The sequence below is a fragment of the Drosophila hydei genome, unplaced genomic scaffold (genome assembly GCF_003285905.1).
Source record: "Drosophila hydei strain 15085-1641.00,03,60 unplaced genomic scaffold, DhydRS2 tig00000271-arrow-arrow-pilon, whole genome shotgun sequence".
Lineage (NCBI taxonomy): Eukaryota > Metazoa > Arthropoda > Insecta > Diptera > Drosophilidae > Drosophila > Drosophila hydei.
Window position 1 is genome coordinate 2,143,865 of NW_022045701.1, and position 25,313 is coordinate 2,169,177.

At 35.5% G+C, this 25,313-nt stretch overlaps 3 protein-coding genes across 17 annotated transcripts; 2 read left to right on the forward strand and 1 right to left on the reverse strand.

The window, feature by feature from the left end:
* Nucleotides 1–1,333: 1,333 nt before the first annotated feature.
* Nucleotides 1,334–3,919, forward strand: LOC111596960 (N-acetylglucosamine-6-sulfatase-like). Of its 2 annotated transcripts, XM_023311420.2 has the most exons (4): nt 1,334–2,076; nt 2,125–2,765; nt 2,821–2,988; nt 3,109–3,919. In XM_023311420.2, exons 1-3 carry the CDS (start codon nt 1,374–1,376, stop codon nt 2,962–2,964), a joined length of 1,488 nt encoding a protein of 495 aa, XP_023167188.1. In that variant the 5' UTR covers nt 1,334–1,373; the 3' UTR covers nt 2,965–2,988; nt 3,109–3,919. The 2 variants fall into 2 exon arrangements, with proteins under 2 accessions (XP_023167188.1, XP_023167189.1); XM_023311421.1 differs by lacking the exon at nt 3,109–3,919 and having other exon boundaries at nt 2,831–2,929.
* A 279-nt stretch (nt 3,920–4,198) lies between these two features.
* Nucleotides 4,199–25,262, reverse strand: LOC111596966 (glutamine-dependent NAD(+) synthetase). Of its 3 annotated transcripts, XM_023311438.2 has the most exons (6): nt 25,042–25,262; nt 7,319–7,426; nt 6,859–7,105; nt 6,703–6,792; nt 5,201–6,634; nt 4,199–5,140 (listed from the first exon to the last, which is right to left on the reverse strand). In XM_023311438.2, exons 2-6 carry the CDS (start codon nt 7,365–7,367, stop codon nt 4,453–4,455), a joined length of 2,508 nt encoding a protein of 835 aa, XP_023167206.1. In that variant the 5' UTR covers nt 7,368–7,426; nt 25,042–25,262; the 3' UTR covers nt 4,199–4,452. The 3 variants fall into 3 exon arrangements, with proteins under 3 accessions (XP_023167206.1, XP_023167207.1, XP_023167208.1); XM_023311439.2 differs by lacking the exon at nt 7,319–7,426; XM_023311440.1 differs by lacking the exons at nt 7,319–7,426; nt 25,042–25,262 and adding an exon at nt 7,161–7,179.
* LOC111596964 (cytosolic carboxypeptidase Nna1) lies at nt 9,382–24,853 on the forward strand. 12 transcript variants are annotated; one of them, XM_023311425.2, is made up of 17 exons: nt 9,382–9,666; nt 15,824–16,005; nt 16,939–17,091; nt 17,221–18,061; nt 18,299–18,956; nt 19,017–19,149; nt 19,204–19,341; nt 19,399–19,679; nt 19,732–19,891; nt 19,960–20,118; nt 20,188–20,355; nt 20,996–21,111; nt 21,766–21,901; nt 21,978–22,463; nt 22,772–23,286; nt 23,341–23,721; nt 23,774–24,853. In XM_023311425.2, the coding sequence occupies exons 1-17, from the start codon at nt 9,585–9,587 to the stop codon at nt 24,495–24,497; spliced, it is 5,313 nt and encodes a 1,770-aa protein (XP_023167193.2). In that variant the 5' UTR covers nt 9,382–9,584; the 3' UTR covers nt 24,498–24,853. The 12 variants fall into 12 exon arrangements, with proteins under 12 accessions (XP_023167193.2, XP_023167196.2, XP_023167198.2 ...); XM_023311428.2 differs by having other exon boundaries at nt 23,344–23,721; XM_023311430.2 differs by having other exon boundaries at nt 21,020–21,111.
* Nucleotides 25,263–25,313: the final 51 nt, after the last annotated feature.

Consider the following 25,313-nt stretch of genomic DNA (forward strand, 5'->3'; position numbering starts at 1 on the left):
TGTCCAGTTTTGGATAAGGGATCCAAAACTGTGGAATATATGAAATTTTCACTAAGGAGCGGCCGCAATGAAACGTAAAAAAATTGATATTTGAAACAAGTCAACAATCAAGTTTTTAAGCTTGTAACTCTGACACTTAAATGAATGAGTAGAAAACTATTTATATTATTTTTATTTAAGCATTAGGGAATGCTATACATGTAGTATTTGGTTATGGTTATACCATATTAGTATTTGCCATTTTTTACAGTTACTCTTTTAAATACAAGCAAGTAAGAAATCTCTAGTTGGGGTGCCTGACTAGGGATGCCCTGGTCCCAGCCCTATTTTCACGAAGATTTGAACTCGACTTTTCACTGAACTCAGAACTTCTAGGCAGCGAACACTTCTGAAAGTTTCAAATCTCAGCCAAAGTAACTGATGACAATTTAAACAAAATTTCGATCCATCGAATAGAAAAAAAATGCACGCATTTGAATATATGTGTGCACAAGTATACGAAAAATTCGTAAGCTTGGCACTGCTTACCACGGGCTTTTGCAAATTGGCAAAACGCTTTGTTTAATACCTTCTGCTTTACTTAACGAATTTTAATTAAATTTTAAGCATACGGTCTACATATTCTAGTGCATTAATTCTTAGCTTAAAAAACCATTTTACAATAGCCACCATTTACAACTGAACTTAAATTTAAAGAACTTATATAAATCTGGAGCCGGTATCCAAAATGTAACACAATTCAAAATTGTAGAAAATATACATAAAACTAAATACAAAATTTGGAAACTCTTTTAAACCTTAAGTAATATAATAAAATAGCTGTATTTCGATAATGTTTTTAATCGATAAGAATAAAGGGAATAGTCATCGACTATGTTTAAAATATTTGATATGCGCGTGCTATACACATAGACATACAAAAAATCAAGTCTACCTGTTATGGATGCTAAGATCGACTCGCTTACACATACGGACCGACGAACAGGGCTTAATCGACCTGGCTGTCTTCCTGATCAAGAATATACACTTTTTGGGGTCATTTGCACAAAACCATTATACCCCGAATTTTCATTCCACCAAATAAGAATACTATTGTCAAAATTTTATCAATCGATTGTAAATACCTTTTCATTTGTTGGCTATTGCCCACATCTAGCAGGGCTTATTATGAACAGATACCGATGCCCCACCACTTTGTTTAATCGTTCCACTATTGTGTTATAGGCAACTTTGAATTGTGTATAAATTGCTTAATAAAATAATTATAATAATAAAAATTATTAACCACCTGAACGGAAATCATTTAAAAGTTAATAATAACGCGAATAAAACAAAGAATTACATGTTGTTTTAATTACCGGTATAAATTAAATATGCTTCTACATATCATTCCAATTCTATTATATGTCGGTCCTACATTTGGTTTCATACAGCAATTGCCCTCACCAAATATACTTTTATTATTGACCGATGATCAGGACGTGGAGTTGCATGGCATGTATCCACTTCAGCAAACTACAAAAATTCTCAGCGAGTTTGGCACTAAGTTTACTAATGCATATACAAATACACCACTTTGTTGTCCAGCGCGTGCGAGCCTGTTAACTGGGCAGTATGCGCATAACCATATGACTTTTAATAATTCGTTAAATGGTGGTTGTAACGGGCATCAGTGGCACACGATTTTTGAGCCCCGTGCATTGCCTGTGCTGTTACAGAAGCATGGCTATCAAACTTTCTTTGGTGGAAAGTATTTGAATCAGTTTAAAGGAGCTGAAGTTCCGCCCGGTTGGAATGAATTTTATGGCCTTCACGGAAACTCGCGCTACTATAACTATACTCTACGTGAAAATAAAAGAAATGTGAGCTATGCGAATATGTATTTGACTGATCTGTTAAGAGATCGAGTGGTGCAATTTATTCATAATGTGATCAGTGAACATGACCAAAAGCCGTTCTTTGCAATGATTTCACCACCAGCCGCTCACGCGCCCTTCACTCCTGCACCGCGACATAAAGGTGTATATTCTCATGTGCGAGCATTGCGTACTCCAAGCTTTAACACTCCCAGTAAAGGTATGTCTGTTACATTATTCTACATTAAAACTTATTAAATTCCTGCAGATAAACATTGGCTGGTTCGATCAGCTCATCGATTGCCAAATTCAACGGTCGTAACAGTTGATGAGTATTTCCAGAAACGGTGGGAAACACTACTCGCCGTTGATGAAATGATGGTGACCTTAGTGTCATTGCTTAAAGAGAAGCAATGCCTTGATAATACTTACATCATCTACACTTCCGATAATGGCTACCACTTGGGTCAATTTGCACAGCCGTTCGATAAACGACAACCCTATCAGACTGACATCAAGGTTCCCCTACTTATTCGTGGACCAGACGTACCGGTCGGTCTTTTAATGCACATGCCTGTTAGCTTGCTAGATATAATGCCAACCATTTTGGAATGGGCCGGCTTGTTGGTTCCCAATTATATTGATGGCCGCTCTTTTAGATATGAGTTGTTACAGATGCACCAAATGAATCCACTATCCCAACAGCGTGTTTTACTCATTGAGTATTGGGGTGAAGGAAACGATGACACATATAATCCAGCTTGCCCAGGGCAGCACACTGACCATCTAGCGGAATGTACACTCGATGCAGATTGTCATTGTCAAGATGCCTGGAACAATACATACACGTGTATTAGAGATTTTCGGTTTAAGCGCGATCGCATTTTTTGTGAATTTAAGGATACTGAGGTAACGAAACTTAGTTTAAAGAAATGATACGAGGCATGTACCTTTCTATATCTAGAATTTTATAGAAGCATATGACTTAATCCAAGACCCCTATCAATTAAAAAATATCGGCTATGAACTGCTTCCAAATGAACGGGCTTTATACGGACTTCTACTCAAAAACCTCACAATATGTGCAGGAAAATCGTGCCATATTTGATCAACCCCGTTATACATATAAATGGTAAGTTGATCAGTATTATGGCAATAAATATCCTGACATACACGACTCTCATTTTAAAATGATTCTTATATATATATATATATATTGCTAATTCTGCCAATAACAATATTTTGATTCTAGTTACAAACCTGCGCTTGCGGATCTAAATCTTGCATAATTTATACATACAATTAAACATATTCGGATAAACCTAGTGCAACGCTCGTTCGATCATTCAATATACGAACAATTTTGTGCGAGGTGATCATAGGGCTCATGTGTGTGTAGAACGACTGTGTTGCTGTTAGTGTTCCCATGCGTTCCGGTGGGGCAAAGTACTAATCCTATAGGCTAGTTTTGCTTTAATAATATTTATGTATATAGCTTTAGTTTGTTTTAAGCAATAAACACACGACCATTTCTATAATTTGTATCGAGTGTTAAGAAAATAAAAAAATAATACAATGAAAATCAACGTTTCGACAAGAATCGAACCGCCACTTCATGATTTAAAAAAAACCTCCCTTCACTGCTGACAATTCAAAGCCTTGGATTCTTCGAGTGGAAGCGTATGCTTGGCGCTGCTTGTCACGTGAATTTGCAAATTGACCAAGGTTTTGTTTAATAATTTTGGTTTAATTTAATGGATTTTAATGAAGTTTTTAGCATATTGTCTATGTATTGTATGGGAGTAATTGTCAGCTTAGTAAAAATGCAAACTACTTCACATATTGGCCCTATTTCAAAGCCGGTATCCAAAATATAACAAAATTCAAAATTGTAGAAAATATACATAAAAAAATACAAAATTTAGAAGCTTATATTATAATAAAATTACACACACTCTACTGTATGACAAGAGCTACACTAGCTATACAGACTGCTCTGCACTATTAAAAATACGCGTTTTATTAAAATATTTTTATATTCAACATGATAACCTCTGTCCAGGGTTCAGGGTATATCCTAGTCTTTACTTACGACTTCAGCACTCTTACTTGTTGTAAAGGGATCTTCGTACCCTTCAATGATTTAATAAAATGACAAGTTTTATTGAGCATCACCATTATGTTTAAAGAGTAATTATGTGTAGAACTTAATCACGAAAATAAAAGAAATAAGAAACCTCTAATCGCTGTACGTGACTAGGAGATACATTGAAACCAGTGCTTACTGTGTTTTTAAATATTTGCATATTAAAAAAATGCTAAGAATAAAAATGCAAACTCCTTTACAATTTCCAACTGAACTTAAATTTAAAAAATATATATTTATACTTTATGGGTTCTGACACGTCCTTTCTGCCTGTCAAAACCATTATACCCTGATATTCCATTTTTAATATATTCAAGGTAAAAAATCTATCTTAGATGAGGGGACTTTCTGTCCTAACAGGCAAAAAGGCGTCGTAGCTTTTAATGGCTGGGTAATAAAAAAGACGGGTACATTTAACAAAAACTGTGCAATTATCCCAATATCAAATATTTACACTGGTATACCAGTGCGATCTTTCAGCTTGCCGAGAACATTCACGTGGACCTTTGAAAATCCGCTGGGCTTTGTGCCTTGTGTTTCCAGATTGTCAATACAAGGCGGGCCTGCAGTAGACGCGCCAACGTCTAAAGATACAGAAGACATCGAAGACGAATGCTTTGAGTCATCCATGTGCAAAGATTGTTGTGTACTGGTGTCAACTAAGGGCAAGACCTCACCGCTGTTAAGTCTTAACTGTGTGGAAAGAGGAATGTAGACCGGCTGTAACTTATCGACCTCATCATCAATAGCCTTAAACTGCCAACTCCAGTTCGCGCGATAAAGGAATGGTCGATGATCGAAGCGATTGTCATCTGGACTATAGATTTCGGCATGAACTGATGGTGTCAGTACAGTCATTTTGTGTCGGTTAATGGCGTAACAGCGAAAGAAATGCTTAACTTTTTCTGCGACTTCTTTTGGACTTAGATCGTTTTTCCAGGTAGCAACGAGTCTGCAAAACATGCTGTAAGGTCCGCAAAAAAATTGTTTACGTAGGCGCCCATATTCGCTCAATTCTGAATAGGTCATTCCCATATCCTCTTCATCTGTTTGAAGCAGCTCCCCATTTTCCAGCAATGGCTCTAATTCGGCAGTGGGCGGAGCGTCGATGATTGATTCTAACACAGTAAGATTGAATCTGCAACAAGTCAATGTACTGTGTTAGTAATCGCTAATAATTTAATATGAATTTGCTTACTTTTTTTTGGCATAACCCAGAAATCGTAGTAAATCCGTCTTGGATATACCGCCAATTGGATTAATATCCGCCGAGGAACAATCATATTTCGTTAGGTATCCGCGCAGCGATTCATCAACATTAGAGGAGCCTAAAACAAGCAAACCACCAGGGCGGTTGCGAACCCAAAGCATTAATTGTGCAAAAACATAAGCCAATACCATGCGAATGCGCGACTGAATATTTTGCAGGGCCAAATTCTGTCGAGCACAGCCGCCCTGCATACGAAAAACTGGTGTTAATCCCGTTACAGCATTAAAAATCCCAAGCAATGCGTTTACTGCCAAGTCGATGCTGATCTCAATATGATAGCTGCCCAGTTGGTTTGCCAGTTGAGAGGCACGGTATCGTGTTTCCTTGCTACTGTTGACACTTCCCATATAACATGTGACTAAAAGTCGATTACATAGCGCTGCTGCATTAATCGGAGTATAGTCAGAATCGGCAAGTATTTTGCGTATATCATATAGCACTTGCGCATCGCCATGTTGCACGGCCTCTACTATTTGCCGGCACATGGAGTAAACGATTGCTGCAGAACTACTGGAATCAACTCCTCCGCTGAGTGGCAAAAAAAAGCCACCTTGACCGGAACGTCGTAGATAGTCCCAAAGCCAACAGGCAGGCCCCAACGCAATTTCTTCTTCTGGTGTGGAATACGTAAAGTGCAGCGGTGGCGTTGGGCTCTTAAGGATATCATCATGTGTAGACATTTCAAAGTCGCACCGAATTCGAGGATAAACTACACTTCTGGCGGCTGATGAACATCGCGATCGGAGACTAACACGGTAAGCCCGAATTTCTTCTAGATCAATTGTGGCCAAGATAACCTCAACATCTTGTAGGGCAAACTGCTTGCCTCGCGCCAAAAGTTCACCATTAAGCGCTATGGCTGAGCAACCATTAAAATAAACTCTTTGGCCATCACAGCCGCGTAGATTACTGAAAAGATAAGCACCCCCGGCCTTAAAACTTGCATTACATATAAGATCGTTGGTAATGTGTGCTTTACGAAGCTCCATATAGCTTCCAGAGCCGTTGACAATTAGCTCAACCCCCGATAGTGACATCTCTATATGCTTGCTGTGAACATTCCATAACTCTTCACATATCTCATACCCGATACACGTTTCACGAGTCGCGATTACCGCATCACCAAATGGTACAGTTTCTTGGCCAGTTTGTTGCGTGATAAGACGGGGCAGAAAATATTCCTCAGTTTTCTGCGCTTTGGTCCAGGCAGTGAACCAGCGTGACTCACGATAGTTGCCATCGTCACAAATTGCCATCTTTGGGCGTATTAACAGCAGCTTACGGTTAAAGAATACCACGCGGCAATTGTACGCGACATTCTGATGCATCACTGGCATGCCCACATCCACTAGCATATTCTCGCTGTAATTGAATCAAAGAAATTAACAATAACCACAAAAAAGTTACAAATGGGAATCATTAACGCTAACCAAAAAGGGGACATCATGATTTCCAGGAATGTTTCCCAAGAGTGAAGAAATGTATCTGGTTCGCGAAAGTGATCTTCGCAACTGTAGCCACTGTCGAAAACAAATAAAATATTTGAACATTATAAGAATATAAAAACCCCTTTTCCTTGTACCTACCATACTTCCAGCTCTGGCCCAGTTCGATAACTGGCACCCATATCCTTAGCCTCCAGTATGGACTGTAAAATCCTGGCCAAATTTCCCTCAAAATCGAGAGCCCACTGATTGAGAGTGGTTACTGCGACAGTTATTTTGCGTCCCATTTCGTTGCGAGCAAAGAGTAGTGTTTTCAATGAATAATTGAAAGTCTTAAATAGGCTGTTATCAGCTGCAGTACAATGAGTCGAATCAAAATTTCTGAAAGCTGAAAACAAATGCAATTAAATTAATTCGACGTTTAAAATTACAATGGCAACAACCTGAACTGAGCAATCAAGCCTGAAATTCTATTTGCTATTGCTATTGGCGTTGTCAATGGTTTTATTCAAGCTATTGATTTAACAAAGTCATAGTCAAAATTAGCACTATGACAAAACCGACGAATATTAATAGATTTTCGTTTTCTGTTTGCACTTACGACGAAAAACGATTTGGTGGTGTCCCAACCGAGGAAGCTTGTGTAACATGGATACAATATATTTGCATTCGTAAGCAAGCAGGCATGTATACTAATTCTTATCAATATCTACGAGTAAGAAAGAAATACCCAGTAATATTATAAAAACGAGTCCATTAAGTATTATGAATCATACAAATTTATGGAAAAGTAAGCAGTTATTATTTTTCGGAATGCATAGGCGAACTGAGAAAATATCAGAACCTGAAATACAGGCATAGATCTAATTTGTTTTTAATTATCGATAGCGTACTTTATTTCGATGGTATTAACAAAAATATTTTTATCGGTATATATAATTTTTTAAGAGTCAAGTTTTTTAAGAAGACATACAGGCATGTTGTTCCCGTTTGGATATTATTTGCCGTTTCTTTAACAGTTAAAAAATAATTATAATAATTGTGATCTTTTATTAACATACAGATGTACCTATGTCTAACGTTAAGTTAATTGACAATGCAACTTTCATTGTCTGCTAACTTCATAACAAGTAGCGCTGTTCTTAAACATTTTTTAATATTCTTAATAATTTGGTACTCAATTGCGTGAGATATATTTTTTACTATTTTCTTCGACTAAGTTTTCTGAAAATTGTAAAATTATTTTTCTTTAAGAGCTAATCCGATAGCAGCTTTTCAATTTCCATATTTTTATACGCTGAACCCAGTGTAAACGGGGAATCAGGTTATAATGGTTTTGTTATAGTGACGTAACAGGCCAGGCAGAAGACGGCGTGGCAGACCCCATAAAGTGTATACATTTTTGATCGAGACGACAAGCCGAGTCGATTAAGCCCTGTTCGTCTGTCCGTCCGTACGTCACTCGGTACGTCGCTCCGTGTTCGATCTCAGCATCTATAAAATCTAGAGAAAGTTTTTTTAGGTCCGAGTACAGTACACGCATGTCAAGTTAATTAAAAATAATCGACAATTCTTCCCGTTATAGTTATCGATTAAAAGCATTATCTAAATACAGCTATTAAATAATATCTCGTACGACATAAGGGCTAGCTTATGTAAATTATACACAATTTTGATTTTTGTTATAGGGTACAGGCTCTAAATTTCCCCAAATTTTTAAAATTTTTTCTTTTACAAAAGCACGTGGCAACCAGTGCCAAGCCTACGCATACATATATATGTGTACACAGCCATGAAAATGCGTGTGTTGAAAGGCGGCGTTGGGATTTGCGTTGCGTTGTTGCGTTGTGTAGCCAAATTATGTTCTGAAGTCGGTTTTAGTTGTCTTTCTTTTAATTTTTAATACAATGTATGCAAAATATTAACAAAAACGCAGGTATGAATGCGTTAGGGTATCTCCTACCCTATATAAGATACCCCGACTAGAGCAGTGTTTTATGGTTTTGTAAAAATGTGACAAGTAGAAGAAGGCGTGGCAGACATTATAAAGCTTATAAAGTTTGTCAAAAAACTCTTAACAAACTGAAAAAAATCAAATTTTTGGCTTAAACGCCTTTTCTGAACGCACCGATTGCAGAATCTACAAGAGCTGGAGAATTGTATTTTTTCTAGCAGTTCCATTTGTACATGTATATAAATTAAATTTTCCGACTTTTGCTCTAAAGACGTATGAGATCGAATTTAATAGCAGATATTGAATTTATGAATATATTATATATATATATATATATATAATATTCATAAGTGCATGTACAAATGGAACGTTAATAATTCAAGTTTAATATATATTAAATATAAATAAATGGCAATCATTTTTCTACCTATTTCTAAAGTACTTTTTATGGTACAATAAAAAATGTGATTCTATATTAATTAGTCTGTTGGAAACAGCCAACATCACACTCAAAAGTTTCGTTTTCAGCGGATCCAAGATTAAAAACATTGAGTTTTTTTTTCAAATAATATTAGAATGAGTATGTTTTTGGCGAAAATATACCCGAATATAATAATTAACATATTTAAGACGCTATATTAAGTCATCAAATGTTCTTTTCTTTTTCGTATGGCTTTTTTGGAGCAGGCCGAGACTGTAATTTCGTTAAGTACATATACACATACAGAGGCAGACAACATAGTTTGATTTGAGCACGAGAAAATTCGGTTGAAATTAACACTAATTTAAACATTATACAAAATTTGTGCGCGAAGCGTTTCTCAACGGTTTTCACCCACATTCAGCATTCAAATACAGGAAGTGTATTGACTGTTAGACAATCACAGTGGATTCTAGGCACACATAGTGCAGCATGCAGAAAATCGCTAGGGACAATTGGGTGGCAAGGGCAGCGCATGAAAATATTGAAATCCAACATCAGAAACAATGTGATGGTAAGTCAACATTTTAAGCATTAAGATTTTGTCGTTGATAGTGATCGGTAAATATTGAAAGCATTCATAATAAAGAAGTTTGGTTTCTATCAAATCAAATTTTTCTATATGAACGCATATTATTTCTGATAAAAAATACTATTTCTTCTACAACATAAATTGAAATATTTAGGACGTTATTGAAGCGATGTCTAATAAGAAGGCGACAAAGCCGATATTACAGTATAGTATTCAATGTTAATCTTATCATATATTGAGCCGTTATTTGGATAGGCTTATCAATGCCTATTAAAAAGTGATCTTTATATATACCTCATTGGAGCGTAGCGAAACGAGTGTTGTTTGACCGTGAAAGTTGCAGTTCAGCGGTATTGTTAAGGATATATGCTCCTAATATAATTTAAGAGAAGTAAATTCGTACTCGCATTTGTTTTTATATAGCTCTTAAACTTTAGGTGATGTAGATTTATTTTAGTTTGTCATATACCTATGGTTATTGATATATCCACAATATATTTTTGACCTTGGATTGTAAACGCGAGCATATCATCCAAATTTCACTCCGATCACGCCCGACTTAAGAATTTGTACCTGGTTTTTTTTTTTGTCAAGATTAAAAAAATATAATATATTTTTTGTCGACATGTGTTTAATGTAAAGAAATATTGTAATTCATAATTTCTTTTAGAAGCATTTTTAAACACAATTCAGATCTATGACTAACACATAAACGCCGATGCTAGCATTAAGTGATCATTGAAGAATACATGTCGCTTACTGATTACACCTTACCTTGAGATTCACGGCAACTTGCCAAATTAGACAACACATAAATATTGTGATCAAGATCATTGCCGCTTGCTCTTGGTGACATAATGCAATGTTGGGCCGGTTTGCTGCCGCTGATAAGTTTCACGACAACTGTTTGGAATGTGTCCAACATCAACAGCAGAAATAATTAAGAAAACTCTAATTGGCAGTGCCCAACTAGAAGATACCCTGAACCTTGATCAATCTGCGCTTTTAAATATACTATATTTCTTGAATCTATAGCACGTTTATAATATAATTAAAATCAATAAAAGAATTTAAAAAAGTGCTATTACCTTGAGTTGAGTTCACAACTTCTCGGCAATGCTTATCGCTTCTACCAATGCTGCTACTTTACCTGATTGCTCGCGTATTGGCAAATTCAAACATAAAAATGCAGCTCTCTGCATAAAAGATTGCATACATATTCAGCATAACATATTATAATTTGTCCATTTAATACAAAATTTTAACTCTTTCACACATGGTTATACCATAAATTTTGCTTGCCATCCTGATCAAGAACCTTTATACTTTATGGGGTCTACCATGCGTCTTCCGGTCTGTTGCATACAATTTAATGAAATCATTATATCCCGATTTCACATTTTCTGTGGGTGCTGGGTATAAACGGGGGAAAACACTTATACAGACTGATAACCAGGTGGACAGATGGGGACAGTTCACAAAAAAATATACTCACTTCATCAACGAGTATGTGGATTAAAACTAAATATTGTAAATGCTTTAAGAATATATATGAATGCTGCAGATCTTTGCGAGGATGTGTATTCATTGTATAATTCTTCAGTCTTCTAATAGTGTGGGAAGCATACAACGAATAACAAAATGTTTGACAATTAAATTCTTTCTATACACATCTGGGTCAGCTGTTTGACTTTTAGCGGTACATAGCAAAGCCATCGCCATATCCAGCGGTGGTTGCATTTTATTTGGTATTGTTTGAATTTCAGCGTACGATAGCTACCTGCTTGTTTTTTTTATTTTTTTTGTTGCCGTATTAGCTATAGTTCGACGTCAACAGCTCAAGAGGGCTCAGTTGATTGCAAACAACACGGCGAAACACAAGAACACGAAAAACAATGACAAAAAAGTTTTTAGTCTGATTGTAGATAAATAAAATATAAAAATATGGCTAAATTGTGACCCACATACGTTGAAAAAATGTAAGAAAAAAAATTTTTTTTAAGTAATTGTATGTCAAATGTGTAAACATAAATTAAAATATTTAGCTTAAACAATTTCCTTAATTTTCATAAAAGGACCAGTCTTGAGTAATTGGAACAACTTGGCTGGGCATGTTCTAAATATTCCTGATAAGCAAATGTATAAACATTAAAATTTTGTGTTAAATTGAGCTGATAATTAAAGGATATTATGCAGATTTTTACTTTCTGAACTAATGACAAACACGTTACTTTAACAAGTTAAAAACTTCCCCTGTTCAGGTTGGGCGTTACTATGGACTTCAATGGATTCAGGGGCGGTCGTGTGCAGTATCTACAATCTCAGTTATTTCCAATTTGCACACTAACAACATCCAATGGAGGTAAAAACTGTTAAATATATTTATGCAAACATTTAGTGACAATCGAATTTTTTCTAATCATCCGGTATAATTGGTTTAATTAACATCATAAAAGTGCAGGACTTGGCATCTGTTCCAATATTTTTAAAGCTAGGAGTAGAAAATATATCTTATTAAATCTACTACACGTTGGGAATAAATATTAAAAAGACTTTGATAGCCGTTTTAAGTTAATATTAGCTGCTGCTTCTTGTTTTGGTATTTTTTTTTTTACCTAGTTAAAATCTATTGAGCAAGTCGATATGAGTGATAGAGAGCGTTTATAGGAAAAATTACCTAATATGTAAATTTAATTGGCACTAATATAAAAGTATAGAAATAAAATCATAAATAATCCATGGTTTGGATTATTTACAGGATTTATTATTATGTAAATATAATTACATTTGATTATTCCCCTTTTTAGTGTTATGGATTTTGAATGGGCATTAAATTATTATTCAAGAATCATTGAGTCTTAAGTCTTTCAGACTTTATAGTTGCTCGTCTGTAAGCAATTATGGAACATTTTAATTTAGATAGGGCATGCGTTTTATGTTGCAACGTTATTGTCGTTATGACAACGTCAAACAATGTTCTAAGCGTAAGTGCCCAATTATATTATATTAAAATTCTCTATAGAATATCAAAACCATGAGTTCCATGTTACGAATATTGAAGTATAAACACTGACGCTACAATATTGTATTTTTATTCGGTACATGCTCATTTTTTACTGTCATAATAAAATCTTCATTTTGAGATTTTAAGATGTATGAAAATTGTATTATAACTAAAATATATTTTTGAACATATGCATCCCAAACTAGCAAAATAATGTTAATCTTTTATCGATCAATCGTCGGAAACAGAACTTTGGGAAAAATGGAAAAATATATGTTAAAATGTATATAATGGAAATTAATACATATGGACATTGCATTCAAAACACCATTAAACATATTCTAATTTTTAATTAGGTAAAAAATTGGTCTTTGGACGGACCTATTTGCCGGATTTCAATATTGTAATTTAATTTTCCGTCGATTAAATAAATTGTATTGCGTAGTCGAAAATGAGTGAAAATTTAAAATGAAAATAATTGACCTTCGAAAACCTGGAAGACTAAAAACAAACTTGAAAACATAATATGAAAATTATGAGTATACAAGCGCGGTGAGAACTCATCCTATTTTTTTGGAAAATTTTATTTTTATAATTTTTTAATCTTATCATTTCAATTTGTATACTCATTCGGTTAGTATGCTTTTCCAAAAAAAAATAAGTTGTGATTTACATAAGGTATCTTTCAGTCGGACAGCCGCGACTAAAACAGTTTTACTTGTTATTACAAATATTTTTTAATGTATTTCAATTTCAATGCCTTTTTTTAAATGCGAGCCAAAAAATTGCTGATTATATGCTGCGGCAAATGAAAAGCTTCACAATATCCCAATATTTACGAGGTTAAATACGATATAAAAGCTTTTCAGTCTGTGTTGCTGTCTCTATCGTTCGGTGCAATAAATAATTTTCCCTGCCACTGTCGCCGCCGTCACGTCTCATTTTCATAGCCCCATGCTGATTGCTGGTTGCCGAGTTAGCTGAATGTATTGACGTCGAAGTCGACTGGGCCGAGAAAAGAATTAACATATTAATACGTTCATTTAATTGGTCTTTGGGTTTAGTCAAAAACGAATTGCGCGATTAACAACGACGGGCTACGACAATAATAATCGAGTAAATCGGACATACAAACGTAAAAACACGGTTTTTATTGAAATCTTTTTTTTTAAACTAAATTATTCACGTATCAGACAGAAAAAATATCTGTGACAACATTGCTAAATATTTTTGATGTTATACTAATAACAAGTCTATTTTGTGTCATCTCTTATATATAAGCGTTGCATGTGTTCAGTTTATTATTTGTTGTTGTTAAGCCTAATGTTCGCTTATATATAAATCGTGGTGTATCTAGCATATGTCATCTATATATATATATATATATATACTATATATACAATATATTTACAATATATTATGATTCGCTTTTTAATTTAAATGTCTATAAAACGATAACTTAATGTGTGTTTACAGTAGTAGTCGTTCCTATTATTATTCCTTTTACCTTTTACATTCCCTTAACCAACATTTGTCATTCTAAATGGGTTAGGGATATTTTAATTTCTAGTTGGTTTTAACCAATTAACTATTTAAAATTTATTTAAAATTTATTTCCACGTATTTGCCGATCTAGTCTACAAAGATTAGACTTGAACCGTGTGATCAGTAACTTAAGCTAGATCTGATAAAATTGAAATAGTTGCTCTAAGTTTTCCATTTATTTATTGTGCCAATTTGTCTCCGTTGAGCTACAGATGATGTATAAATTACCGATAGTTGTACTAATCTTAAATAAACATTTCAATTTTTTATTTAACTTTTACGAACTTATTAAAAATATTTCTCTTTTAATTGTCCAATACATTTCAATTTTATACTTTGTAAGCCACTCAAATCTTGTTCAAACAAAATTAAAGATCGTTTAGTAGATTTTAAAACGACTCTCTATTTAGTTGTATGATGCAAATATTTAAAAAAAAATCAAAACAAATATGTATACTATAAAATAAAGAAGACAAAAGTTGGCAACGAAATTCATTATATTCTCAAATGTGTTGTGAGGTCTTTTATGTAAATGTAATCCAATGAATAAATAAATGATGTTATTTGCTTTTTCGAATGTTGTCTTTTACAAAATATACAAATTTCAAAATATTTAAAATTAAATTTATTTTTCCACCCATTTTAAAACTAAAGTATTCTTTTAACATAAAATATACGAATTATATTTGTATATTACTTATTTTTTAATGAGCTAACATTGCAAAAAATTTAGAGCTTGCGTATATTTTTACCGCTGATTGTTTAATATTGATTTTTAATCCTATCGTATATGTGCTTGGCCACCGATTAACTCTGCTATGGTAACGAAAAAACATGAAATAAACATTTCATTTTGACATATTCTGAGCTTTCGGCTCGCTTTTAGAAATTAATTATTCACATTGTTTTGTCCTTCAAAATTTTATTGATTTGGTCAGCTAATTAATCGCATATTTTTATCATTATATTTATACATAAAATAATATTCATAAAACTATTATATCCTGAACTCCCGTTTTTAGCTCAGGATATAATAGTTTTATGAAAATGTATGTAATAGACAGAAGAAATTGTGGGACACCTCTCAAAATGTATATAATCTTAATCAGGACGGCAAGCTGAGTCGATATAGAGATATATTTTTGTCCACAAAAACTAGAGGTGTCTCTAAAATTTTAAATATTTACTCCTCTATACCATACGCGGTTTATTTTTGCAAGGAAACATCGCCGCGCTCATACGGACCATGTTTCTCTGGTTATACCGACTAAACTCGTCGCGCTGATCAATAATGTTTACTGTATTGGGTCTGCCCCGATTTGTTCTGCCTGTTACATACATTTTCAAAAAACAAAACAACTTAAATTCTCATGAGCTCAGGCTATACAAAAATGTTTGTAATTGTTTGTATTTCTGTATACTATAGAGCATATGCTCAATCCTTTTTCAACGAAATGTTTTTAAACAGTATAGAGAGATTATAAAACACTGGATTTTCTAATCAAAAACAAAGTAAAGTACTGGTGGATTAAAATAGGATATGTTTAATATGTATTTTTATATATAGTAGTTTTTTATCTGCCTATTTAGCAGGCTTCCTTGGAAATTTTCTTTCGAAGGGTCTGAAAACAAACCAATTGATTGTTAACACTGATGAAAAAACATTAAAGCCAATTGCACGATTAAAGGAACCTCGGGATTTATTCGCCCTGCCTAAAGACAAGGACAATGATTGCTCACAGCAGGCCCCCAGATGGCCGGTAGAATGCCAGGTAAGTTTTTTGAAAATGTTGCTAACTCCAGTTCTATCAATATACTATCAAAATGCAAATATTCAAAACGTCAATTCTCTAATAATTGAAAAAGATATTGTTTTTTGAATCCTAATCTGGGAAAATTTTCATAATCTTTGTATACATCACAGTACCTGTACCTGTATAGTAAATTTAATATTGGTAGTTTTGTGCTGATGTTTTTTATGCTTTAAAACTAAATCCAAATATTATTTAGTTTAGATAAATGACAAATAAATTTATAAATAACCACATCCATCGATAGAACAAGGCTTTTAGGATCATTGGATCATCTTATCGTTGCAATCGCGATGTTCATCTATATTCTTATTTTTATATATATTGTTATAACCGGAAGCCACTGCGTGCAGTCCAAACTTAAATAAAATTAAATAACGCTTACTTGCTATGCGTTCGTACGATTTTAAAAAGATGGGAAAACACATCCAAATCGAATTATTCGATTGTATCCTCTTTACCTTCTTTCATGAGGATCGTCAAAACTTGGTTTGAGTTTAAACGTAGTCGCATGTCGGTCAGAAGGAGACTATGGTATTCGCCAGAAAGATGAAAGATAACCACTGTTTTCTCGGATTCAGAAGGTAAAAGGCAAAACGGTCACCGGTCAACGGTCACAGACTCACACCTCCGCCGTCGCTACGGCCAAATTTGTAGACTTAAGCTATGAACTGCTGCTCCATCCAGCGTACTCTTGTTTTTTGAGAAATAAATCGCCACTTTCCAAATTCTAATCCCTATTGTGTAGGCTAAGTATTTATCACCCTCTGCGCTCATAGATAATACCTAGAGTATTGAAACCGTCACCTAATAGTTTGGCACTCTCAATAAAGACAATTAGTTATGAAGTCCTAAAAACCAAGTTGATTATAGCCCATTAAACTCATTTTTCAGGTCATTGGTGAGCGAATCATACACATTCCTTTTGTACCAGTGCATCCCGAACCACTTAATGTGCCAACGGGCAATGAGTTAAAGCCTCGTCCTGTTGGAGAGGAAAACGGAATTGTTGTATTTTCCTATTGTCCTATAAGTGCTGTAAACTACGTGAGTATTACAATTTTTTCTTATAATACCAATAAATAGGCTAAATCTGCACACTAAAATAAAATGTTTGGGAGGGTAGCCATAAGATGGGGATTATCATAATTTTATTGACTTTCAACAATATAACAGGGGAGCAAAAATATCAAAATCAAGACAGAGGATAAGTCAAGTGAAGATTCGGATGACTCTTCGGATTCTAGGAATGAGTTCATACCTGTTAGTCGGGGAACGACGCTACAAGCAGGGAAAACACAGCTGAACGCAGTGTCCAATCTGTTAAATAAATTAGATGATCATTCCACAAGCAACTCTCAGGATGACGATGATGACTACGATGTAAGTGTGGATGGTAAGGAGACTCGTGAGAAAACTGTTATACAAAGTCTCACTGATGCGAAGAAAAAATTGTTTGGTACTACAACACATAGTGCAGATGTTAACAAGTTAACCACAAAAGGCACTACCAGAATCGACAATATTTGGAAAACCAATAATACTGAGTACAAGCCCGCTTCGCCGCATTACGTTCTTAGTCAGTTTGGCAAAAAAGTATCTAAGGCGATCATTAAAAAGATAATTGATTACGACGAAAAGCCCTCAACTGGTACTAACAGCTTAACCTCAGAAAAGGTACAAAATAAATATGCAGTTACCCCATTTAAGCTTCCCAAAACAAACATTTCGCGTTTGGAAGTTGCTTTCCAAAGTGATTCACAACAATCATTGAACAAAGCTTCACTTTCTCGCAAGAGCAATATGATCAGTGGTATGGACGAAGACATAAACAGCAGTGACGATTGCAGCACAGATATTAATGACACTATGAAAGACAATGTATTGAGTGGCTGCGGTGGGGCAATTTCGGTTGGTCGTCTAGCTGGTGGCGCTGATAAGCGTCCCCGAACTAGTTCGAGCTCTGTATCGGACACAGAAACGCTAGTCGGAGATGAGAGCATGTGCAGGCTTACATGTAATATTCAATGAAAATAAAAATTGAATTTAGGCATCAGCACGAGTCGAAATCTCAATCTCATTTCTAGATATTCTTAAAAATTGGTTTTTTAGGATTTTTTTAATGTCAAGAAAATTTGTATAGTCACATACAACATGTAATATATTGTATTTCTTGAGTATGAGAATTAAGCTAGTGCTGAGATCTAATTTCATTTAACTTCAACTAAACGTTAAACATAATCTTTGCCCTTAGCAGCACCTGATGATAAAATGCCTACTGAATTGCCGTTGGTTTCAACACCACTTTGTTCAAGAGCCGTAAGCATGGCTTCAGCAGTAGCAGCTGTGGCAAGGGGGCGTCGTCGTGGCTTTGAGTCAATTTCGAGCAATATAGCGGTAGCTCATTTGACTTCTAGCACAAATAACAGCACTTTTGAACATAACGATAGACATAATCCTGAGTTTAATATTAATGATCGGGCATCTCTTCAATCTCAACATCTTTCCTATGATATTCCCCAAATGCAGTTCAGTCGCTCGTCGGTGGGCGGCGCTAAATATGTGTCCAACTGCCATCCCATGAGTGCGGAGGAGTATGAAAGTCTGGAGTTTGAATCGCGCTTCGAATCAGGAAATTTGGCTAAGGCAGTGCAGATCACCCCCACTTATTACGAGCTCTACTTGCGTCCCGATCTTTATACAAGCCGATCGAAACAGTGGTTCTATTTTCGCGTTCGACACACCCGTCGTAACATGCTCTACCGATTCTCCATAGTAAACTTAGTAAAGTCAGATAGCCTATATAATGATGGAATGCGACCAGTCATGTACTCTACCTTGGGTGCCAAGGAAAAAAACGAGGGCTGGAGAAGATGTGGCAATAACATATCTTATTATCGTAACGATGATGAGTAGGTATATGGATAAGTTCTAAATTTCATCTAATATACCACATTAAATTCTTTCCGCAGAAGCAATAATAACACCAACGAAGAGGATGAGGATAACTCGAGCTACACACTGACTTTTACTATAGAGTTTGAGCACGATAATGATACAGTATTCTTTGCTCATAGCTACCCTTACACATACAGTGACTTGCAGGTATGTCAAAAAATTATGTTATGATGTCAGTAATTAGTAGTGCATTACTTGTAGGATTACCTAATGGAAATACAACGTCATCCTGTAAAATCAAAATTTTGCAAACTACGTTTACTCTGTCGTACGTTAGCAGGCAATAATGTGTATTATCTCACTGTTACCGCACCATCTAATAATGAGGATACAACGCGGGTAAACGGCTAAAAATATAAAATCTCGCTTAAAATTAATTTTGTATTTTAATAACAGCGAAAAAAATCAATTGTGGTGTCAGCACGCGTGCATCCCAGCGAGACGCCTTCATCATGGATGATGAAGGGTCTGATGGACTTCATAACAGGAGATTCTACAGTAGCAAAGCGTTTACGTCATAAGTTTATTTTTAAGCTCGTGCCGATGCTAAATCCAGATGGCGTAATTGTTGGTAATACTCGCAACTCGCTAACTGGGAAGGATTTAAATCGTCAATATCGAACTGTTATTAGAGAGACTTATCCATCTATTTGGTACACAAAAGCGATGATAAGAAGGTAGCTTACTTACTCACAAATAATGTTGATCTATAGTTCATTCAATCCTTAGACTGATAGAGGAATGTGGAGTGGCCATGTACTGTGATATGCACGCTCATTCGCGCAAGCATAATATATTTATTTATGGCTGCGAAAACAAGCGTAATCCGGAAAAACGGCTTACTGAGCAAGTCTTTCCGTTAATGCTGCACAAAAACAGCGCCGATCGAGTATGTCCTATTTTTTATGTTAGTTGACATTCTTTTCCTTAAAAAATATTTTCATCATCTATCGATAGTTCTCATTCGAGAGCTGTAAGTTTAAAATACAACGGAGCAAGGAAGGCACAGGACGTATTGTTGTTTGGATGCTGGGCATTACGAATAGCTATACAATCGAGGCATCTTTTGGCGGCTCTTCGCTGGGATCACGTAAAGGCACTCATTTCAACATACAGGTAATAGGCTTTTTGCTTATTGAATTTGAAATGTACGTAGAAATTTTATATCGATTATTAAATTTTCAGGACTATGAGCACATGGGACGTGCATTTTGTGAAACTTTATTGGACTATTGTGATGAAAATCCGAACAAAGTAAAGCGACATGCTAAATTATTTAAGCAAATCAAAAAGATAAGAAAACGCGAGAAACGCGAACAGAAAGCATTGAAATTACAAAAAATGGCTGATCAGGGATGTATTCTAAGCGAAAAATTAAAAGTAAAACGTTCTGTGGAGAGAAGTGTCTCCTAGGAATGTCTTTAATTTATTACACGTATATATTAACACAAATCCCTAAATATACCGCCAGTCAACCGCTTTTATAAATGGTTAAATATATGTAAATGCTGTGTGGTTGTATTTTTTGCTGTTTCGCTAATTAGTCAACAATATATTAAAAAAATTAAACAGTTGTGCTTTAAAAGCGGTGACTAAGGCCATCGTATCGTTAAGATATATCAGTTATGAATTTGAATGCTATCTATCGCTAATCGCCGTTAATATATATATATATAGATATATATATATATATATATATAGATATATATATATATATTAAATTATTAAAGGCATATAAATATATTAAGTACATTATATTTAATATCTCACATAAGTAGACGTTGCTTGCAAATAACTTTTAGAACATTGTAATCTTTTTTGTTTGTTTAAATAAAACAATTGTAGTTAGATGCTGTAATATGTATTGAACCAGCTTTACAACAAAGTCTATACTATTAACTTTTTATTTTATATGTCATATATTGTTCTAATTATCTTTTTTTTGCCTTTTTATAATTTTTCACTAATCCTAATGCATTAACATTTACAATAGATTTTAAATTTACTCAAACAACAGGAAAGACTACGCTCTAAAATAATCGAAAGACTGATGCGCGAAGGCTCAAGTGCCGATGAACCATTAAATATACCGCTTTCCGATTACTCCAGGTAGGTTTAGTTTTCTTGAGCATTTTTCAAAGCAAATAAAGTAACTTGCGCATCACCTTGAATTGGTTTTAAGACAGTGGACTTAAATGAATACCATTGAATATTTATTTTTCTACTTTGCTCGAATAATACAATTGTTTACAAAGATAAATCCCACACAGTGATGATTGACGCATTATCCTTTAATACTTTTAAAGACAGTTGACCAATGGGTTCACAAACAATTTTATAATGATTTTGTATTATTATGTCTTGTATTAATGCAAGCCATTTCGCCACTTTAAGACTTAGAGACCTGAAAAATTACATTTACCCCAATTCTAGAGGTACTTTTACCAAGTATTATGCTGTAGGTCGCCGAGTTTGACATTTTATTTATTATGTGAACGCAATCGAATTAGTATGGAGCTTAGCCATTATTATTCCTTCGTATTTTTGCGCAAATGTTTTTTATACATTTGTTAAGCTACACCCACTGGAAATTAATACATTTTTATGAACGAAGTAATGGAGAGCTATGGCCATGCACATTTTTTAAATCGTCTATACAATTTATATGGATTTTCAACATATTGTATAAGAATGTCACACCATTTTATAATAGTACAGATATATACATTTAAATCGTTTTCCCATTATAATTGTTTGTCTTAGCGACGAGGGTAACTGCAGCTCTAGTTCTGACAATGAAGGCAAACATTCGATTACAGCCTCAGATCTTGAAGGCCCTTGCTGTGCGCCTATTCGAGCGCCGCCCAGTTCGCCTGAGATTATGCATGAGATTCGCAAGGTAGGTGCGGATTTAAAATTGGTTTCTATAAAAGCACCCTGAGCACACCACTGGTACGTTCACTCACTACCAACAGTTTCGAGTACGTCGAATGCACAAGGTGATGCATGTTTTGGATCAAATATACTTTTCACCGGTTCTTCAGCGAAAGTTTAAGGCTCTTGCGCGTCTTAAGCGCCGCCGCCATAAATTGGGATGCAAGGTAGTCGGTTCTAAGCGTGCCACTGGTGGTGGCGTTGGACCAAGTTCACCAAGTAGCAATATCAGTGAGAGGATGATAAGCAGCGAAAGTCCTCAGATAACAATCAAATCCACACGGCAGCCACCAGAATCCGAAAGCTCGGAGAGCAATGGATCTCAGTCGTCAGATTTGTTGACTGATACTAGCAATGAGGTAAATCAGACTGGTGGTAAACAGTCGAATCGTAAGCGAAACAAGAAAAAGAAACATATGCCTACTGAAAAATGTAAGACTAAAGCATTGAACCGAAAAATGCGTATCGACCGCAACTTGAGACTTTGGCTGGCTAACCGACGCATTTTTATTTTTCGCCGAAAGAAGGTACATACAAGAACTGTGCACTTTACACTATAACAATACAAGTATATCTTCGGCTTGCCGAACCAGTTCTAGTATCTATTTGGAGTTGCAAATGATTAATTTTCAAATTCAACAAATACAAAAGTATATCAATATACAAAAAAATAGCATTCATATGTGTAAACAATATTTGTCGCATATTCAGAAAGTGTTTCCAAATTTGATTCTTAAGAAACTCCATTTTGTTTATAAACACTTCTACAATTTAAAATGTTTGTCTGCCAGTTTCCAACATGAAAGAAGGCACTAATTGATTTTCAATGTTTTAGAATCGTCGGCAACGTATCCGAAATAAGTCGGTTAAGAAGCGTGGTGAAGTGGTCCGAACGCCACTTGATTTGCCTACCACTGATCCTGGTTCTGATTTGCATTTTTCAACAGACGATGAAGAGCTTTTTCCAACAGGTAACGTCACATTTGGGTCAGTGGTACCTCTTCGTCACACTCTTCTTCAGAGTGAGTTGCAACGTCGATATATCGAGGAAATTGGTGACTTGGTAGTGCAAAAACCGAAACCAACTCATATGCCGCCAGAATTAATCGTAACAACACCTTCCAAAAACACCGGTTCAGGTGGGCTTAAAAAATTGGAAGTATACAAATTAACGCCTAGCACAGCACCTGAACAACAAGGTGGTCAGATGAATAGCCAGACAAACGGTCCAGGGACTCGACGCACTTATTCCTGGCATAATCTCAATCAAGATAATGGTCGTGCCAAGCCGACTTTCTTCATGAACGAATCGAAGCCGGCCGTCAAACTTCTGAAGATGCCACCGAGGCGGTAAGTTTTATACCCTCCAGTGCATATCATTTTTTGCCTAATTCTCAAATGCAGCAGTGTACCGAACAATTTCATTCCACTTGGTCAACACAGACATGGCCATACAAGCCATGCTGAAGATCTTCATGTGAAACTCTCCATAAAAAAAAAAATTTGGACGGGGGCTCACGGAGATTCCGACGTTCGACCACTAGGTTGGCACAAAGGCCAGTCACAAGCACATGCTCACATGGCAACCTTGATGGCAACGGCAGCTGCGACTGCAGCTCTCAGAAGCGCAGGAGGTCCACAAGCTCGCAACATGCTTGCTGCTGCTAGCAATAAGGAACAATTTATATCGGCATCAGGACCGACAGCGAGTTCACCAACTTTACCACCTGCGTATGTAGGTGCTCCACGTAGATCCCGCAAATTGGAACAGGTGGATTTATTTAAGTAAGTTTAAGAACACACAGTTGTAGAAAATTTGTAAATATATCATTTGTAGCGCCTGTTCACAAAAGCTGTTGTTGTGGCAGCAAGAGCATAAAAAAGCAGAACCGTCAAATACGCGCCTGATGGGCGGAACTAGTGCCAAGCTAGAGAATTCGCAGATCCTTATGCGCAGTTGCAAGCCAAAAAAAACCATCAGAACATCCGGCGGTAATACTGTTGTCCATGTCAATGCAGCTGGAGTAACTGGTAAGAGCAAACGCAAGTCCAGTATGATCAAGCTTGCTGAGACGACAAGATTTTCGCGAACGCATACCAGTACTGGAGGATCTGCCAACAGCGATTCACAGCAACATTATCATATGACTCAGAAGCAAAGGCTAATTTTGAAAACTCAACCAGACAGTGGTTATGAACGCACACAGAACGACTCTATCAGTGGTATGCAACACACTGGTGGACGCACTACTAGCAAGTTTAAGACTAGTGGTTTAGTCGTAACAGCCGTCCAACAGTCGGGGGGTACTCATGCAGGAGGTGTTAGTGTTTCAAGACGCATACGTCATGCTGGTGGACAGGTCGCAAAGAATGGCAGCAACAGTGTCGCCCCTGATGCTCACAACATACATCAATACCGCGCCGTTAACACATTGCAAGAGGATAAATCAGTAGCAGGGATTTCCCTAGACACAGTCAACCTTGTACGCAAGGTTAAAACAAAGTTGAGAAAGCGCAAGTCCCGCACGTTCGAAAATGCTGCCGCTACATTGGCTAAATAAAAGCTAACTCGGGCTAAGTCGAAACACTAATATTCCCGGACATTCCTCGACTAATTAATCAACACCTTTTTCTTAACAAACTCTTTCATGTATTTGTATGTGAATTTATTTTTAAACCAAATTTTAGTCAACGAATGAATTAGTTATAGAGATAATGCGCCACAATAGCATTAGCAATTAGGACCGATTTCCAAAATGTGAGCACATTGATGTAGCAAAATTTATGGGGTATTATATTATTATAGTACTCCAAAGTGTAGGATTTGCGTATTATGTCCTATATATAGCACCAACAATCAGGAATTTGAGTTTTGGGCATTTCTATAAAAATTTGCAATAAAAATTAATGTTTTGAATTAACTGCTTATATTGTTGGTACCAAATGCTAAATTTTGCTTCAAATTTGATAAATTCTTTTAATATGGCATATAACGAATCTTTATTGGCAGCGAATCCATAAAACTGATATACATTATTAGTGATAACGCTTTATAACATGCAAGCAAACGGATATGGAATAATAATTTGGAAAAAATGTACAAACCTTAAGTTATTTCCACAGCGGCTTACACTAGAATCTTGTTTCAACGCTGCAAAAATTCAACATACGTGAATAATGTAAAAAATATTGCAAAAGTAAACAAAACGAAGAAATATGACCTCTAAGGACGGCAGCAGGCCTAAATTGTACCGCATAGTGATGTTCAATTATAGCGATATATCGATATATGAGACTTTGAAGAATAAAAAATAAATAAAATAAAATAAAGGACTTCTGGTGTATATTAAAAATATAGACAAATAAGTTATCATAGA